The 19,495-nt window shown below is 43.0% G+C and overlaps 1 protein-coding gene across 13 annotated transcripts in view; it reads left to right on the forward strand.

Moving 5' to 3' along the window:
* Positions 1–19,495, forward strand: part of ABI3BP (ABI family member 3 binding protein) — a 295,005-nt gene that overhangs the window by 85,249 nt on the left and 190,261 nt on the right. For all 13 annotated transcript variants that reach the window (XM_059720568.1, XM_059720572.1, XM_059720574.1 and 10 more), the window contains exons 5-6: positions 5,612–5,793; positions 15,226–15,287. In XM_059720568.1, the coding sequence (XP_059576551.1) occupies positions 5,612–5,793; positions 15,226–15,287 (244 nt within the window). The remainder of the gene's footprint in view (positions 1–5,611; positions 5,794–15,225; positions 15,288–19,495) is intronic.

The raw sequence follows: 19,495 nt of genomic DNA on the forward strand, positions 1-19,495 counted from the left end.
TTGCCAGAACAAAAGGTTTCCTGGAAATAATGTTTCTACTTTATTGCACGCAAGTGTTCTCAACCCTGTTGGTTGATTGTCTGGTTTTAACTCTTATTTTTAAAGGAAAGATTAAAAACAACTAAAGATAAATTAAAGAAATGCCAATGAAAACTCTGCCAGCAACATGTTCTTATGCAAGCTATGGTAACTTGTTTAGTTTGTGTGACAGTCTTGTCCCTAGGGCTACCTGCTGCCCCCTGAAGATCAACTCCCATCTGTCTGTCTGACTGACCACCCAAATACCTAATTCACTTTCCTGCTACACCTTGATGTTAGTAATTTGGGTGTAGGCCTTCATTTTAGTCAGAGGACAAAACTTCATATGCCTCTCCCTTCTTGCATCATAGGGTTTCCTTTCCCAGGCCCTCATAGTCTTTAGTCTTTACAGCCCCCCTATCCTGCCCATCAGTTAGTCTCAGGTGGCTTGTCAGCTCCCTCTTCTACAGAGCACCTTTCATTGTGGCCTTCCTACTCCCCTCACACCCACCCCATGCCTATTTGTCTGGCTCTTGTTTCCAGGGTGCCTTCCAATCTATTCAGTTCTTAGAGAGTGCCTTCTCCTCAGGCCTCCCCCGGCCCTCCTAAACACAACTGGGTTGCATCTACAGGAGCTCCTCTCCCTTCCACTACCAGGGTCCTTCTGCCAAGCACTTCCTGCTGTTTGGCTTATATAAAGTTTATACAGCTAAGCCATCTGTCTTAGAGACACAGTTCCCTCTCTCTCTCTCGCTGTCTCTCTCACTCTATCTTTCTGTCTTAAGAATGGGGCTAAGGGCTTCCCGTTACAATTTGGCAGTCCACTGGAGAGTTTTACCAATTAATTTTCTCTCTTTAACCACCTATACTTAATTTATGAACGTGTTGCTCATAAACCTTAGAACTCATGTAAAGTATTGATTGGTTTACAAATTGTGTATTTGGAATATTCATAAGAATGCTGCCTTAAAAAATTTTAAGGTTGGCTTTGTTTTGATTTCATTTTACTGAAAATGGATTGGGAAAATCATCACTTTTAATGTTTTTAATATGAGTTGCAGCAAGTTCCTGCTGAAATCATTATGCCCTCAATGGATGTTTTAATAGGCTGGACAAGAGAACACTTATCTCATAAGATACTTATCTATTCCTAATGAAGCAGTTTGCACAACTGAATGCAAACCATCTACTGGATTCTGCACTGTTTTTTTTTAATCCTGATTATAAAGCTGGTTTGTAGGAATGTTCCCTGTGGGGTTATTATCTAAGGCCAGAGCTGTTTCTACACTGGAGGCTAGAACTATATTCAGTTAAAACCTTATTCATTATTAACAGGTTCTTTGTGAGGTTTTTCCTCCTTTTTGTTAATTTTGTGGAATTAATTTTAATTGATTGATCTCTCTTTCCCTACTTCACTTCAGCTTCATTTCATATACAGTAATTAAAGCTTTTTCTCTACATGCAGAAAAGTCACTACTTTTCTTGTTCCTTGTATAAGTCTGAAAGTCTCTGAAGTGTGAATAGAGACTACAAGACCTCCACCTAAGATGCAGTATTACTTCAGATTTAGACCCACCTCTGCCTTGGTGATGTTGAGTCTCTTATCCTGTAAGTATCTGTAAGTCTTATCTATAAAGGGGGATGGTATTTCCCTATCTCACAGGACTTACAAGAGAAGAATGATTGTAAAATATTAGAGGTGCAATGTGTTATACACATACAAGGCAAAATATTAGTTCATAGGACCATAGGAAAGTATAGCTGGAAGGAACTTCACAAGGTCATCTAATCCAGCCCCCTTCTCAAGGCAGGATCATCCCTGACTAAATCCCAGGCCAGTTGCTGTCCAACCTGCTTTTGAAGGTTTCCAAGTATGGAGATTCCACAACTTCTCTGGGTAGCCCTTTCCAGTGCGTGTCCCCTTGCGTAGTCAGAAAGCTCCTCCTAATCTCCAGCCTAAGTTTTTCCTGCTGCAGACTGAGGCCATTGCTCCTAGTCCTGTCCCCTACTGCCACAAAAAAACCCCCATCTCCATTCTCCTTATAATCACAGTTCAGATATTTGAAAACTGTTATCAGATCCCCTTTCAGCCTTCTCTTCTCCAAGGTAAATAACCCTAGGTTTTTTAGTCTTTACTCATATGTCTTTCCTCCGAGGCTTTTAATCATGCTGCCCTGAACTGGACTCTTTCCAAACTGTCCATATCCTTCTTGAAGTAAGGAGCTCAAAACTGGACGCAGTACACTGTTGTAGGCCTGATACCATGTTTAATGCCCTAGTGTTTATAAAATTTGAAGATCCACTGTGAGTGAAAAGAAGTCTAAAGATTTCTGCCATTTGACCTCTCTTGGGATTGGTATGTTGCTATGCAGTCATCAAAGGAAAGCAGACACATTCTCACATGCATGTGTAATGGAGGCAGCAGCAAAAGTTTGGGCTAAGTAGGTGGCCATAGGACAATGAGAGAGCCCACAAAAGGCATGAAAAGATTGCTAGAAGCTGATGTTTCAGTATCTAGAACAAATTCTGTAAAACACGTGCCCCTAGATATGTTAGAGGTTATCACGTTCTCTCATGACACTAGGTAGATAGACACTTGTGTTTCAGAAGTTCTGAGGATGAAAACAGCATTGAATCTTTTAACAATCATGGGACTGTAGGACAGCAAATTTGTGGTGGGGAGTAGAAAATAAATATCCCGAGATATTAATAACATTAAAAAATGCATGGAAAATTATCCTTTGTCTTTAGTGTTTCTCATCCGAGGATATAAAGGTACAGGGGAAATGTAAAGTTTCTCTACATTTCATCTTATGTATTGTAGGAAAGGGGTTGAATTCAGTCCACATTTCACCATGGTATAGACAGCAGGAGAACCTCAAAGGGTTGGGCTTTGATGCAACATTGGTAGATCTGGATTTCCTTGCAAGTTTAAATCTACTGGAATGAAAGAGAAAACCAATTTAGATAAAATACACAGATAAACTCAATCCAACTCTTTAAACATGTGAAGAAAACTGCTGTGATATGAAACCTGACTTGCCTTAGGGTTTACTTTAGTATTTTCCCTAAGTTCAGCAGTTACCTTTCATAATAATCCTAGCTAGAAGCACTCTTTTGTAACATTGGCAAAGGTGGGCTTATGTGCTAGTGATATTATTTTTGGCCCATGAAACTACCTTAACCCTCAATAGTATGACTAAACCTTTGTGCTAGATTAAAGAGTTATTTGTGGTGTTTTCTTAAGATCCCACTCTCTCTGCACCCTACCTGTCTTTATATATTATGTATGAAAAAATGTTAAATCCATATCAGAAAATGTATCTGTCTTTTTATGCTTTTCTTGATTTCTGGGTGATTTCTTGGCACATATGAGAGAGGGAGAGACAGTGTTTTTTGTTTGTTTGTTTTTTAATCATTTATGTATCCTTAAATTCCTTCTCCTGGAGTCATTTTTCAAGTCAAGAAAAATACCAGTGGATGGAATGTGTGCCTTTCCAGTTGAAGCAAATGTAAGATAGATGAGGAAATTAAATTTATTTATTTATGGTATGCCTAACATGTTTTAGCAATACGTGAGTTAAAAGCCTGCCAGGTACCTGTGTTGTATTCCCTCACAAATCTTGGCAGTGACACAGTATGTATATTAAATATAAAAACCTATGGCAAGATGTGGGCTTTTTGCAGTCCTAATTGTAATAAATTATTCTGTGTTGAATTATACTTGCTAGCATCAGAGTAATTGTTTTCCAGGGTGATGGAGGGCATAAGTCAGGCAACTCTCATGGAACAAGTTTTTAATTTCAAAGTTCTCCTATCTTCCAGTATATTGGTTTTCAGACTGTTTGAAGGTAGTGTCTCAGTTTCCCCACTTTTCTTAAAGTGTCAGGAGTAATTTTGAACTTTGCAGTAAAGCTCCCTGAGATCCTTGAGTGAAGGTTGTTATATAAGTACAACTTATTATTTATGCACTGTACTTCCACCATTGGAACTGCACCCCCTTGTGATTTGGGGACTTTATTGTGAGGGCCAATACTGCTTTGACAGACTTTGGAACACCACAGGAACTTGCTGCCAAGAAAGGTCTTCCACAAGAGATAAGCAGCTGATGTATTATAACTTTAGTTACTTTCCCTCCCAGTGCCAATGTGCCCTGATGCTTGAAGCTGCTGGATGAAGGCAATATGCACATAGAGTGAATTGTGCCAGTGCTACCTTTGCTAGAAAAATTCAGGACATGTGTACACTGATTGTTAGGGACTGCCCCTCTCAAGCCTACCCCCCAACCTTTTACATTGAAAATCTCTACACTCAGGCCTTGGCTGTCAGGTATCCAGAGCTCTGCTGAACTTCCAGGTATGAGGCTAACCTCACCCTTCCTTGCAGTTTGTTTTGTAGTTAACTCAGGTGTGCAGGCCTTGAACACAGAAAGTCCACCAGCCACAATTGCACAGATCCCTGCTCCTGCTATCCAACTCTTCTGCATTATGCTTCCTCACTCTCTCCTGGCTATGGGCACCTTTGTATGTCACTTAAGCCCACAGCTCCAGTGGCCTGTCTTTTCTGCAAAGAAGAGGTAAAAGGAGACTTTCTTCCATGCCTTTCCGGACTGTCCCTGGCTGCAGCTGTTCTTTGCTGTCCTCAGTGCCCTCTTGGGCATGCTGGATTTGGACTTATCTGAGACTCTATGCATCTTCTCTATCCCATACCATGCAGATGAGGGGAGCGTGATCTGCCCGACCACTTTCCAACTGGGCCAGGCCCAGGTGCTGACTCTGAAAAGCCACAGAAACTAGCACACAGAGGCCAGCTCTGATAATGCCCTCCAACTCTTCTGCTGCTTGGTCCAGGTGCATGGCACATTTGATTTTGGACACAGCACTTTGTAACAAAATGCGTATCAGTTTGTGTCACAGGGCCATGAAAATGGCACTCTGTAAACTGGAAGATGGGCAGCTAGTCCTAAATGTCTATCTCAATGAAGGGTATGGTGGGGCAGGAGGTGATATGGAGTTTTTGTTACTGACAAGTGTTACATGCTCAGCTCCTGGTGAGCATTTTTACCTTTTGTTTTTAATATTTTTATCATAAAGGTTTAGAAAATCAGAAAGAAGTCTCTCTCTCTCTCTCTCTCTCTCTCTCTGTCTCACACACACACTCTCCCCCTCTACCTCTCACCCATAACCAGTCAGGTAATCTACAGACTGATTTATAGGATTTAATAGCAATAATAACAAGAAGCACAGTGTGGAGAACTTGAAGGCTGGTTGCACAGTGTGATATAGGCAGATTATGTGGCCCAGGTTGTCTGACAACTACTCTGGGATCAGCCCTATTCATCAGTGTAGACATAGCCATAGTGATTTTGTCTATTCCTGTGTGCTGCTTTGTTGACACCAAGAGGCTGGAAATAACAAGATTTGGCCATTTGTGTAAAGAATCTTTAGAATATTACAGAAACCCACAAGCAAAACTTTCCCACATAGCAATTTGTAGGTAAGAAAAAGAGTAGGAAATGTCCCTTTCAAAAATCAATTCCCTGTGAATGCATTTCCTCCATATGAAAAAAAGTTCCTTCATTTTTGTTGAACAGGTTTTATACAGTTCGCTACAGAGAAAAGGATAAAAAAAAGAAGTGGGCTTTCCAGCTTTGCCCAGCTACTGAGACAGTGGTGGAAAATCTGAAGCCCAACACACTATATGAATTTGGAGTTAAAGACAACACAGAAGATGGGATTTGGAGCAAGAGTTTCAATCACAAGACTGTTCTATCTAGTAAGTACTTGACAACATTTCAACTTACCAAAATTATACAATTTGTCAGCACTCTTGTAGTTCATACTTTTTAAGGAAGTCACTATCGACCAGCTTGTCAGTTTGTTGGGTAGTCAGTAGGGCTGTGCAAAATGTCACCAGATGTTTTGTTTCAACACTGTTTTGACCCATTTCAAGCTCATGAGGAGGCTGAAGTAGAGGGTGCGGAGGCAAGTGGCTCAGCTGAGTCCGCCCCTCCTGTTGCTGTGCCTCTGACTGATGAGGAAGGGGAAATTGCAGCATCCACACATGCACCCGCACCCCAGAAGTGAGTGGGTAGTGTGTTCTGGGATCATTTTGAGCTGGCAGTTGATTCCATATATACTATCTGCCTGCACTGCTGAGCCAAAACCAGCCAGGGCAAGGGAACAAAACACATGAGCACCACGGGGATGCTGGGGGAAAGTGGACAGAAATGGGGGCATGTTGCAAGGGCGAGTGAGATCAGCCAGAGTGTTGGGGAGATGCTTGCTCTGGATAGCCAGCCAGCTTCTCCTTAGTTGAGTGGCCAGGGTTCAGGTGGCTCATGGCACTCATGACCCCATCATACCAAGTGCCTGCACGCACCACCTTCAGGAGGATGGTGGTGCCTTCACCGTATGAGGCATGCAGAGCCACTCATATGGTTAAGGGCCTGCAGACCAAGCCCTACGAGGAGAGACTAGAGAAACTGGACCTTTTCAGCCTCCGCAAAAGAAGGTTGAGAGGTGACCTTGTGGCTGCCTATAAGTTCATCATGGGGGCACAGAAGGGAATTGGTGAGTATTTATTCACCAAGGCACCCCCGGGGGTTACAAGAAACAATGGCCACAAGCTAGCAGAGAGCAGATTTAGATTGGACATTAGGAAGAACTTCTTCACAGTTCGAGTGGCCAAGGTCTGGAACGGGCTCCCAAGGGAGGTGGTGCTCTCCCCTACCCTGGGGGTCTTCAAGAGGAGGTTGGATGACTATCTGGCTGGGGTCATCTAGACCCAGCGCTCTTTCCTGCTTATGCAGGGGGTCAGACTCGATGATCTATTGGGGTCCCTTCCGACCCTAACATCTATGAATCTATGAATTGGGGGAGGAGCTGTGCAAGGCAGGTCCACAGGTGGCCTTACATTTCACCTTGGACATCTGGAGCAGCCAGGGCGGAGATCATGCCTACTTTTCTCTCACAGGGTGGTGTGACTAGTCAGGCCGTTGGTGGGCTTTCCTTCAAGCCAAGATGATGGATGAGTCCCACACAGCAACCAAGATAATGGGGGCCATGACCCACTTGGTGCAGGTGTGGCTCATTGGGTAGAGTGAGTTCACCCGTGAGTTCATGGTCACTGACAATGGAGCCAATATGATCAAGGCAGTCTGTGATGCCAGCTTTGTTGGCATCTGCTGTGTGGTACACAAGTTCTACCTCTGTCTAGGATGCCTTGGAGGGAGACAAGGCTGCTGGTGATGGCGCCAGCACCACTAGCAAGCTCATTTTGAAATGCAGGAAGGTGGCAGGCTACTTCCACCGGACCATTAAGGTGAGCAAGATGCTGTGGGACAAACAGGCAGAGCTGAACATCCTACAGCACAAAATCATGCAGGATGTGGAGATTCGGTGGAACTCCACATACCTGATGCTCAAGAGGCTGGTGGAGCAACAGAAGGCCATCCATGAGATGGCCTTGCTCAGGGAGATTGGGATCAGTGGCCCCCTTAACAGAGCTGAGTGGGATAGCATTCCCAGATCTTGGTGCTCCTCAGGCCCTTCCTCGAGGCCACTGAGACCCTCAGTGCTGGCGATGCCCTCCTTAGCCAGGTGATCCCTGTAGTGAGGGAACTTCAGAGCCAAATGGAGAGCTTCCAGGGGATCAATGTTCTTGGCTGGGGCAAGCCGCTGTCACCAGACATGCAGGCACTGGTGAGGTGGGTGAAGGAGGGCATCAGGAAATGGCTTTATCCCTTCTGGTCCAGTATGGTCCATGTGCTGGCCGCCATGTGTGACCTGAGGGTGAAGGGCAGCATATGCAGCAGCCAAAGCCTGTATCAGTGGACAGAGGTGCTGGTGAAGAGAGTCAGGGAAGCAGAATGGTGGAGACAGGATGTGGAAGACGGGTATCCATTGTCCCATGCCAGCATGCCATCCACCAGCCAGTCTCCTCCTCCACCACAGGTGCTGCCAATGTGGACCAAGGGCATGGCTTCCATGGTGGGGTCCAGAGGCACCAGGCCCTACCATCAGGCAGGTAGCACTCAGGCCTTGGTGGCTGCCTGTCTCACTGAGGACGTGAAGCCGCTGCTGTGGGACCCCTTGGCTTACTGGGCAAGCTACAGCCAGATGTGGCCGGATCTGGCCACAGTTGCCCAGGAACACCGTCCTGTCCACCGATCAGTGTTGCAAGTGAGAGGGTGTTCAGCATTGCTGGTGAAGTAGTGACACCCCACTGTACCTGCTTGGATCCTGGTTTGGTGGTGCAGCTGGTGTTCCTGAAAGTGAACCTCCAACTGCTGGGGTTTTCCAAGCTCCAGGGACAGATGGAGTGAATGCCACCCTCCTCACTCTGTCTGCGCCTATTTCCTTTTTTCATTTTTTTAAAACCATTTAATGCCCCGCTCTCAGAGCTGGAGGGGGCACTCACTGCATCACCAGCCAGCACAGGAAGAATATATCCCTGCTGAGCTCCTGTGCCAGGACAAACTTGGAGGTATGGACTGGGGCTGAGAGGTAGGAGGAGCCCCCGGGTCTTGGGCATGACCACTAAAACTGCACTCTGCCAGGGTCGGGAAGCCTGGTTGGCCTGCCGGGAGCACAGCAGCCCCAGGAAATGCCAGGACCAAAGATCCACCTTGGTGAAAGGTGGGTAGGAGGTACCATAAGTTCCAGTCACCACACGCTTGCACACAGTTCTACCTGGGGAAAGCCCAAACCTATCACGTCTTTGACAGGCCTGAGGCTTGCTGGAGCAGCAGAGTTGTGAGGCCACAGGTGAGCTAAGCTTAGGTGCCTGGGATGCCAGCTTCCATGTTGAAAAACCCTCTGTCAGGCTGAGGAAGCACCTAAGTTGGTGTGTGTGCTCTTCATGGATGGAAGGAATAGTAAAGAAGCCAGAGGCTGGCATGCAATGCAGGCAAGAAAGTCAGTCAGTGAAAATGGAAATGGATGCATCAGGGGGTAAGGGACAGGCTGGGGGAAGGGGGATGTAGCAGGTAGAAGTGGAGAGGTACCTGGGGAGTCAGATGTCCAGCAGGTTGTAATGTGTCAGAATTCCAATGTCTATATTGAGTCCATGATTTTGGACTGTACCTAGGAGGTTGATAAAGTGCAGTTCATAGGCTCATCTGTGAAAAGCAGTTTGTAAATTCCCTTTGAGGATCAGGCCTGAGAGACTGGAGACAGGTAGTGTTCTGTTCTTGTCTTCAATAGATTTTTTGATGTGCACTCATTCTGGTGTGCAGTTGTTGCTTTGTGTCTCCTGCATATTTTCCATCAGGGCACTGATGGAGATCTGTACTGTATTGTGAAGATACCTCCATACTGGAGATATTCTTGGCAGGTTTGCATGTCTTGTCATGGCATGGCCTGGATCTGTTCAGTGTGTTTTGGGCTGTAGGAAGTTGGCTTCTGGTGATGAGGTTAGCAAGGTTCAGTGCTTGTTTGAATTTACAAACCACTTTTCACAGATGAACCTATGAACTGCACTTCATCAACCTCCTAGGTAGTAGGTACAGAAACTCATGGACTCAATACAGACATTGGAATTCTGACACACTACAGCCTGCCAGACATCTGACTCCCCAGGTACTACTCTGCTTTTCCCTGTGGTGCTACATCCCCCTTCCCCCTCCCCCCCCCCATGAATTTTGCTTTCAAGATTTGAGGTGCAGTTTCCCAGAAACCCCTGCACCAATCTCCTTGAAACTTGGCAGACTTCATACCCTCAGAAGCAGCTACCATCCTTGCTGTCTTCATCCAAATCTGCCAAAAAGTACGAAGTTGTAGGCAGTTTCGTGCTTCCCCATTATAACCTATGGTCGAAATGTCTAAATAGCATTGAAATAGTGAAACAGTTTGAATGAAATGAAATGAAATGGAATAGTGCTTTTGAAACAAAACAAAACTTGAAACGAAACACTGTTCCGGTGTAACAGCGAAATGGAAGTCGAAATGAAACAGTGCTGTTTTGCACAGCCCTAGTAGTCAGTGGTATGTATAGATTTTAGTCCTCCGCGTCTAGCAAATTCTTTAGCAAAATTGTAGGAACAATGTTTCAAAAGAGATCATCTGCACAACCAAAGTATTTTCTGTTTAAATTACACGTGATGGAAGGATGTGTGTTACGAGCTGGCAGAACTCTAAAAGTGTTGGAACTAGGCATGCTTCAAGTACTGTTGGTGTGCTTCTGCACTTTTGGCTAGTACAGACATCCTTCTTTGGCCATACTAGGGGTTTTGTTGTTTGTTTCAGTTAAAGCCTGAGCTGGTGGCAATATGCCATAGAATTTGGCACTGTTACTTCAATTACAGGACATCTCCAAAACTCAGGATGCTGTTCTGAGAGCAGGGGATTATTATAATCAGTTCCTCATTGCCCGCTTTATTTAATACCATTTATTTATGGTGCCATTGAAACCTGAATTTCTTTGCAGCAACTATTGAAAAAATGTCACAAATATTAACTAATGTTCCTTCCTACCTGAGAATCCCCTGTTTGGTTGGAAGCTTGTATCATGCTTATTTTACAGTGAACACTTGACACACAGTAATGATTCTCTGTCCTGGGCAGGATTGGAACAAGTGACCTAAGAAAGACAGTCTTTGTCCCTTCTTCCATTTAATTGAACTGTTCAGGTTCCCTTAACAAAGGACAAGCAAGAGAGCGTGATGGTCTTGTGAGCTGTGAAATGTTGTCTCCACTTGAGTCAATCGCACCTAATGTATAATTTGCAAGGCTAATTTAGGAGATTCTGTGGTGCAATAGCTCTGATTTTATACTCTTTGGGCCAAGTACTAAGAAGAGGAAGGCTTGTACAAAATGTATTTGACTAGAAAACACAGGTTGGCTTTGTGGACATTCAGGGCTCAGACAGAAGCGATAATTTTCGCCCTATCTGGCCACAGAAAGAAGTTTGTAGCTGTGACCAAACACAAATACACAGTTGCAGACAGCTTCAAAAATGCCTGGTCAGGTGAAACTCTCACCCCCCATTGCATAAGGTATCAGATAAAGACATTTCAAAATGTAGCGTCTTTTGTAATTTGTGTCTGCAGAGTCACAGTCCCTTTTTATTTGCTTTCCACAAACATTTCTTCAAGTGAATTTTTGATCAAAAGCATGTCATGAACTCTCATGCAAATATGGTCTCTGTATTTCCAGTCTGACTGGAAACAGGAAAAATAAGAAATCTCTGAAGAGGTTTTTTCATTTGAGATTTCCAGCCCAATTTTGGATAAGATTCAGCTAAACATGGGCCCTCAGCTCTGAGCAGCAGCAAGGCTCAAGCTTAGCATAGCTCATGAAAAATAAGGGGGACTGTTGGACACCACCACATATTCTGGAATAGGATTGTACTGATTCTCAATGTAAATTAGAGCAGCCCCAGGGACTCCTCTAATCTATGGTCATTGCCAAAGCCTGCTACAAGCACCACAGCAGTCCAGTGTAGCAACATATAGGCACTATGGGTGTGAGGGGGCAGTAATCAGAAGGTCTCTCTCCCATGCCTGTATCGGCTATTACAGGGGAATTCTGAAGTGGCTGGGTTTACTGGATCCTCATCTAATGAATGAAGAAAGGGATTATTAGACAAATGATCAAATCTCTTGGACCCAGTAAGGGTTGATAGTGATCAGTCAGGGTCTTCAAATAAACATTGTAGTTATATTGTCCAAGCTGAAATATTGACATTCTCCCACCAATAATATTTACATTACTGTATTATGTACATATTTCTGAATGATGTTTGGGGTAGCTTGTTGATAGCCACCATGCATTTCTGGTGTAGAGGGGGAGGTGGCAGGGACAAATTTTGTGATGGAGGAAAAGAAATTGTTTTCTTCTTAGAGTAAGCATATGCCTTAGATTAGAGGAAGAAATCCCAGCGTATGAATTCATAGCAGCAAAATGGGGAGGAGTTGTCATTGCCATTCCTGTCTGCGCTCTAAAACCCTTAAACAGGGCAAAACCGGAGTCATTTAAAACATTTTCAGTTATGTTCTGAGGTCACAATCAAAAAACCAAAACTTTACATATAACTCTTTGGAGAGGGAAGAATGAATTAACCAACCAAATCCAGTTTTCATTTTGCAGTTCTGCAAGCAGGTGGAAAAGAATGGCAAGTGAACAACATTTCTTTAAGTACAAATTATTTTTAAAAGATTCCAGCAGATTATTTTCATTCGTGTCATAAAATAATTCTGTTTGATATCACCCTCCAGAAGTTTAAGTGGGTATCGGTCCAAACATAAATTGAATGGACATTTAGGAAGTGTGAAGTGATGTTTTTGGAAGAAGAGAATTCTAATAAAAATGGAGTGCTTTGAACATTATTGACAGGGTAGCATATTAGAAAAGACTGAGTAAAATGCAATCCAATGAAGAAACTGGGCACAAAAAGAAAAAAAATAAACTACATTAAAATGCCACCCATTCCATTCACCCCCAGTCAGATTTCCTGTATGTTTAAATAAAAAAATCTACATGGTGTATTTCATCTGAATGGCAAAAACTGAAGGAACTATTTTGGGTCTAGTTTCCTACAGAAAATATCTGGAATTTATGAAATCCCATGTTGAAGGTACTGTGGAGAAAGAAAACAAAAAAGAAATGCAATATAAAGTGTCCAACTGAAGTACACTGTCTGCGGAAACATTTGGCTCATAGTTTGGATTGGCCTGGGAGTTTCCATAATTAAAATGATGTGCTTGTTGCTTGGGGATCGCAGATTAGATTAAATATATACACAAACTCAGATTAAATTTATACAGTTCCACATAATTCATGTACACATTTTGATTTTTGGGGCTCTAATGGAAAGTTGTTCCTAAGGCCTTTTGTGAGTAGCTACATTTTGTGTGTGTGTGTTTGTATTACTTAAAAGACCCATTGTTTTATATGGCGTACAGAGTGAGAGACCATCCATTTATTGAAAAATTATTACTTCAAACTGCCAATGCTATCAGAGAGTGGGAGGAAAAACAGCATCAAACATAGGAAGCACCTTGCTCAAGGCAACACATGTCAGGAGCAGAACTAGAATTAGAATCCAGGCCATCTGATCCTCTGGCCCTATCCTCTATACAATGCCACCTGGAAACATGAAGTGCTTAATTTCAGTGAAAGGTGTAAGTGTTTGGCAGGAATCAGAAGACCCACAGCATCTTTCATAATCAGGCCATTATTTTGTTCCGAGTTGGTGGGGGACCTATGGCTGGTGGTCCGTCATGCATACATTTCAAATAACTAGTTATACTCTAGAAATCATGTTACTTGTTGGTACACACAGCCAGGAGCAGTCCCAGAGGGGGTGTAGGCATTGTTGTACCCCGCTTCAGACTGGACTGTGCCATGGGAACCTCTGGGAACTTTTTTCAAGTCCCCAAGGCAGGTGAGAATCCCCCCTCTCTTCTCCATGCTCAGAGACATGTTCTCCCTCTCTCCCCCCACCCCCCATGTCCCGTGTCTTTTCCTACCTTGTTCTGGCTGCCACTGCTGCTTTTGCCTCTGTCCCTGAAGTGGAGGAAGCTTCAGATCTGCTCCTGTCCACCCCAGCCAGGCTGCGCAGACCTGGGCTCAGTGAGGACAGCAGCAGTGGTGATGGGTGAGGAGGTGGGATCCTACCTCTCATCCATGGTTGCTGCCACTGTAGCTGTCCCAGATGAGCCCAGCCTCTGCATGGTCTGGCTAAAGGGCAGGAGTGGCTGTGGAACTTCCCCCATCCCCACACAGTAGGGAAAGCAGCAGCAATGAGAGGGGAAAGATGGGAGGTGGGGGTGTCTCAGAGCAGAGAGGAGAAGACCGGGTGGTTCTTAGCCGATTTGGGACCTTTAAAAAGTCCCTGAAGGCTCCCACAATGTGGTCTACCCAGACCCGTTGGGTACGGGGTGGAAGGTCGGTAAAGGCTGGGCATTGAGGTGCAGTCACTCCAGCAGCAGCATGCACTGCTGTTCCTACAACCCCTTTGCCAAATCCTAGATCTGCCTCTTCATGTAACTGTCTATATAAACTGCTATGAAGTCTCTCAGGATGCATGTATACACAGAAAAATATTGCAGTAAACTTCAGTGAAAAAAGCAAGCACTACATGTGTTGTTGCAAGCATTCTTTCCTCTCTGAAGAATGTAAGTGAAGTTGTTATTACCTGTTTCTGTCTCTGTTGAAGTCACCAGTGAAACTTCCATTGACATTCACTGCTGCAGGATCCGACCCTTAGTCCACAATGGGCCTGTTCCTCACAATGATTTTGAGTTATAGCTGCTCAGCTTCACTCAAGAACTGGTCCAATTTATATTTATTCTTATAAACAAAATATTTTTCTATTGTTCATTTTTGGAGAGGCCCAGTCCTCAATACATATATTGTTATTATTTGTACCTTGATGCCCACACGAGAGCCCATCTGCTTTAAGAGGGACTATACACAGGAGTAAAGACATGTGCACTAGTTTGATTAGAGAATCAGACCCTTAGGCTACGTGCAGACATTCAAAAAGCCCAAGGGGGAATTGATCTAAGTTGCCTGTTTTTCTTTAAGTGGCATAGATTACATCGTAGCAAACAGACCACACATTCGCCCTTTGGTGGAGGGTATAGACCAGTTTCCAATCATGTATACCAGTAAAAGTGTAGTGTCCGTACCTGGCCTTAGAAAGAGTCTAATAAAATGGACTATTCCTCCTCTATTTACAGCACCATTGCTGTGTAAACCTTAAACCAATAAATAATAGTCTCTAAAACTCATTCATCCCATGAACTAAAACCCCAAGAACCCGCTTTGTTTTCTCCATTAACACTAGGGGGACAAGAGTTGTTCTAAATGAATGTTAAGTACTACTGAAGGGTTGTTGGTTGTAGCTATGTTGGTCTAGGAAGATAGGCAAGCAAGGCTCCTTGGGTAGATGTGATATCTTTTATTAGACCAACTAAATAGACAGGGAAAAAGTTCTTTGCAAGCTTTCAGGCACAAACAACTTTCCTCAAGCATAGGGAGACTGTGCACTATTCCGAAGCACTATTGAAGACATGGAAATACAGCCTCTTGTAGGTTGGAACAAAGAATAATCTGTAAACAATTGTTACCTTCACAACCTCCAAAAAATCATTCTGAAAGAAGCTTAAGTTGTTGGTTTCCTATAAATTACTGTTTTGCTTTGTTCTGACCAATGCCAGTAGTAATTGAGTGTGTTTATTTCTTTTTCTTGTTAAATCAGGTAAATCAATAAGTGGACAACTCCAGAATACCTACAAGGTGGTACCTAATGGCCAAACTCAGGTATGTTAGAGGAATGTATTATTCTCAGTGTTAGCCCAGTATTTTGCACTGTCAATTTTACTTCTCTAAAGGCTGAGTGGCAGCAGATTTTATAATCCAGGAAAATCACAAAAGCATGGAAATTCAAATCCAAGATTCAAACACTGTCTTGAAATATACATTTCTTTGCATACATTGCTATAATAATTGAGAGCATGGTAAAGGCAAACAGCAGAAATATCCAGATATTTCAGCTGTACCCTGGTTTAAAAGGGTGAGTACTGATAGAGTCAGAAAAGGTTGTAGACATTAGGAATTGCTTCCTTTTCTTGGTCCAATGGAGCCTAGGCTGGCTGACCTGCAAAGCCAATCTATGTTTTTGTGGAATTTTATGTGATGGAGTCTGTGATTGACACCTGCATGAAGTTACTTGTGTGTATTTGCATCACTGTAAAAAAGTGGAAGAGACTCATAGCTCATATTGAGTGAGGTAGGTGATCCACAAGCTCTTTGCAGATAATGATATGAAGGCCTTTACATTGTTTGATTAGTGCATTTGTGAAAGTCTTGACAAATTTTAAAAAATTACATTTAGTCATTTTTCCCCATGTATTTTTCATCTGGCCTTCAAGAAAACAGTCAGTGAATGTGGATGCTGTGTTTATAGATATATGTATTTAGACACATTTTTAAAAACATTAAATGGCCAAGACACAAACGTCTGAAAGGAAGCATGTTCTGAGTTTAACTTGCTGTACCACTCTTAGTACAGGGTAACCTAGACATTCTACCTCATGGCAATCAATAGTTTGTCCTCTGTATGACTCTACTGATTTTCCCCTTGTATTCAAGATACTTCTAATAGTGATTTTCATTCAAACACTTTCATATTTTCAATGGTCATTCTTTTATTGATAATACAAAAATCCTATCAATGAGACCTTAATAAGCTGTGGAACAGTCTCCCAAGAAAATTGGGGGAAGCCAGCATTACTTTGCTGGCTGGAAAGGGCATTTGAGTGATTGTTATAGACAACAATCCATAGGACTGTGCCTAACAGATCTCTTCCCTGTCTGTAATTTCTGATTTTATCAGATGATGTCTCCGCAATGGAAAGGGGCCCTAAATGTTTTTTGTGTATGCAGCCTCAGATGCTGTTTTCTCTTTCTCTGGTATGAAGTCCTACAGTGGTAGCTAAAAGGTTGATTCACACTTAGATTTTGTTTACTGATGTGTGACTTGCAAATCCTTCAGGAATCCTTAGTCAGTTATTCCTTTTCCTTGTTGGAGAAAGCTAATCTATTTATTTAGGTGAACAGGCAGTTTAACCATAGCAACTAGCATGCTGCATAAGATCAGAGCAATAACAATAATGTCTAATTTGCTAGCAGCATGGGGATAGTTGGTAATCACTGGAGAATAAACTTAGGACAATAATCTAAAGCAAGTTGAATTCAGGAATTCAGCCATCCATACTAGAGGTGAGATTACCTCTACATTCCCTGACTGAGCCTAGCTGTTCTTCAAGATTTATGCCTGCTCTGAAATCACACATCACCAGCCTGAGGCTCAGTAAGAGTCATCCAGGAATCAGCAGTGTGAAGTTATAAACTCTCTGATTCCTCCCTCCTCTCCTGCTCAGGCTAAACTCTGGCTATGCCCTGTGCCAGCTCTGTGACACCTAGGTTAAGTACAGACAGTCAAAAAGGTTGAATCAATTCAGTCCATCCATCCAGGTTTATCTCTACTGGTTTGGGCCATTTTGAAAACAATGCACGTGCACTAAACTTCTGTTGTGTTACAGATTTGAACTGGTTTCCAATCGCTTATACTGGTCTATATGTAACTTCTATCTCTAGCCCTGGAGATTCCTTTTAGGCCAGGGCAGGTCTGAGAGGACATTTAAACATGGCTTTCCAGATGTTTGTGCAGCCTGAGCATAGGGGAAGACTTAGATAGGCATAGGCATAGGGGTTGGCTTAGATAATGGCCACACTGTTCTTATGCTGTGGGCGTATTTATGACGAAAATATTCCAGGGGAGGTTGCTGCTGACACACACTCCATCAATCCCATTGCTTCAGTGCAAAAAATGTAAAAGCAAGGATGGAGACTAGCTGTCAGTTGCCTCACTCCTCTTTTGACTTTGTTACTTCAGCTTGCACAGGTGAGGAACCGTTGTAGTAGTCATTAGGTGGAGTTCTTTTTAATGATACAGCCACATAATCAGTGTGAGGCCAGAATGACAGCAGGTTAAGCAAACCATTGTTTGTTTCATTTTGCTCTACACATGCAGCAGGCTGGTTTCAGAATGTATCTAATTCTAGTTTTACAAGGAAGGCTCTCAAAATTTGTCCTGGTGTGCCTCACATACAGGGACATTATCCTTCTATCCATTGTTGCTGCCTTGTCAACACCCTTCTGACAAAATAGGTTTTGTCTTCTTTGGCAGGATCATCCAGTAAATTGTGGGGCTGGGGCAAGCAGCATGACAAAGCAGTAAACAAATGATAGCTCTGGGGACAGCCATTCTTTTTTCCCTTTGTAAACAAAGGGCAGGGGGTGGATGGGGAAAACAATGTAAGAAATAACTTTCTCTTCTGTCTGACTAAAATCCAACAGTTTTATTATGTCAAGATGCAAGGTGGAGTCCGTCTTGACTCTCTAGCCAAAAAGGCTGGACTTATAGCTTATATGAATATGAACAACATGGCTACGCTTTTAAAACTTCTCTGGAGAGACTGAATCTAGCTCTGCCGTAAGAAGAGTAAAGATGCCCTGCTGTCCCACAGTTTTAGATTATGATATTAATTATATGTGGCTTTAGGAGTCAGGGAGGTATTCAAGAAGGAAACAGCACCTGCTAGAAGCTGTGTATGAATCTTTTTATTCCTTTGAAAAAAAACAGAAAAACAGTTTGTATAGTCCATTTGTGTAATGCAAGATACAGTGTATAGGTTTATGAACAAAAGCCAGAAGACCCGGCTTTTGAAACTGTCTGTATTGTTGATTCTTTGTATAAGCTTGGACATGTCTACACATTCATTAATGCACCTTAGATATTGCACAGTTAGTTTAGTACTTCCTTAATAAATTACTAGCTAAATGTGCAGTACCTAAAGTTACTGTGCAGTGGCTCTGGCACATGGTTATTTAGTGATGCTTACTACACATTAGCCTAATAACACTGCACAGTAGGCTATTAGCATGGTTTTTGCCATGACACACTACTGCACAGTGTTATTAGGCTAATGCACATTAAGTGTCTTGTGTAGATGCACCCCTTAAGCACATCTCTTCTGTTCATTCTTTATCTGTTTCATTCTTTTAAATGTGCCAGTCACTCAGGTGTCTAAGGTGCCTAACCGCTTTGTGCTTTATCTGTCTAGAAAATGAGGATACTACATCTCTTAGCGACAGAAATTGTAAGCATCACTTAATGGCATGATGATGTTAAGCTTTAGATAAATATTAGGTTTTATTTTGGCACATACTAGGGTGAAAGGCTGTGTCACAAATAGAAAAGCACATCAGTTGCCTATACATGTGCTGGTTCATGTTCTAATTAGAGTGTGTTGGAGCACATTAATGTTCTAATTAGAATGTGTTGGGGCACTTGATTAATCAAGTCTGCTCCATGTTCTAATTAGAACACTCCAGCATGGCCTCACCTCGTGTGTATAATCCCCCATGTTTTTTTGAAATGCCCGTGGGGGTACTTTATCTAAACCTTGTCAAATGAGGTTTAGGTAAAGCGTCCTACGGCCAGTTTTAAATGTGGAGGGCCTTAATACATATGACAATGAGGCACTTAATTAGAACGGCACCTTTCTATACTAAGATACCCTCTGTTAGACTCAAGGCACCCTTCACAAAATACAAGGATCCCTTTCGAAAATCCCAGCTCTTAGCTTTCATTCATTTCTTGACTGTGGAAAACCACTGCATTAACAGGTGCATGACAAACAGGTCCAGGGGAGTGATACTTCTCTATGCAGCATTGGTCTGGCTGCAGTTAGAATACTGCATTCAGTTTTGGGCACCACACTTCAAGACAGATGTGGATAACTTTGAGAGGGTTCAATGGAGGGCCACATATATGGTTAGGGGCTTACAGGCAAAGTCCTATGAGGAGAGATTGAGGGCCCTGAATCTCTACAGCCTCCGTAAGTGAAGGTTGAGAAGTGATCTTGTAGCCACCTACAAATGCATCAAGGTAGGGCAGCAAA

Source organism: Alligator mississippiensis, chromosome 1, assembly GCF_030867095.1.
Source record: "Alligator mississippiensis isolate rAllMis1 chromosome 1, rAllMis1, whole genome shotgun sequence".
In the NCBI taxonomy this organism is placed as follows: domain Eukaryota; kingdom Metazoa; phylum Chordata; order Crocodylia; family Alligatoridae; genus Alligator; species Alligator mississippiensis.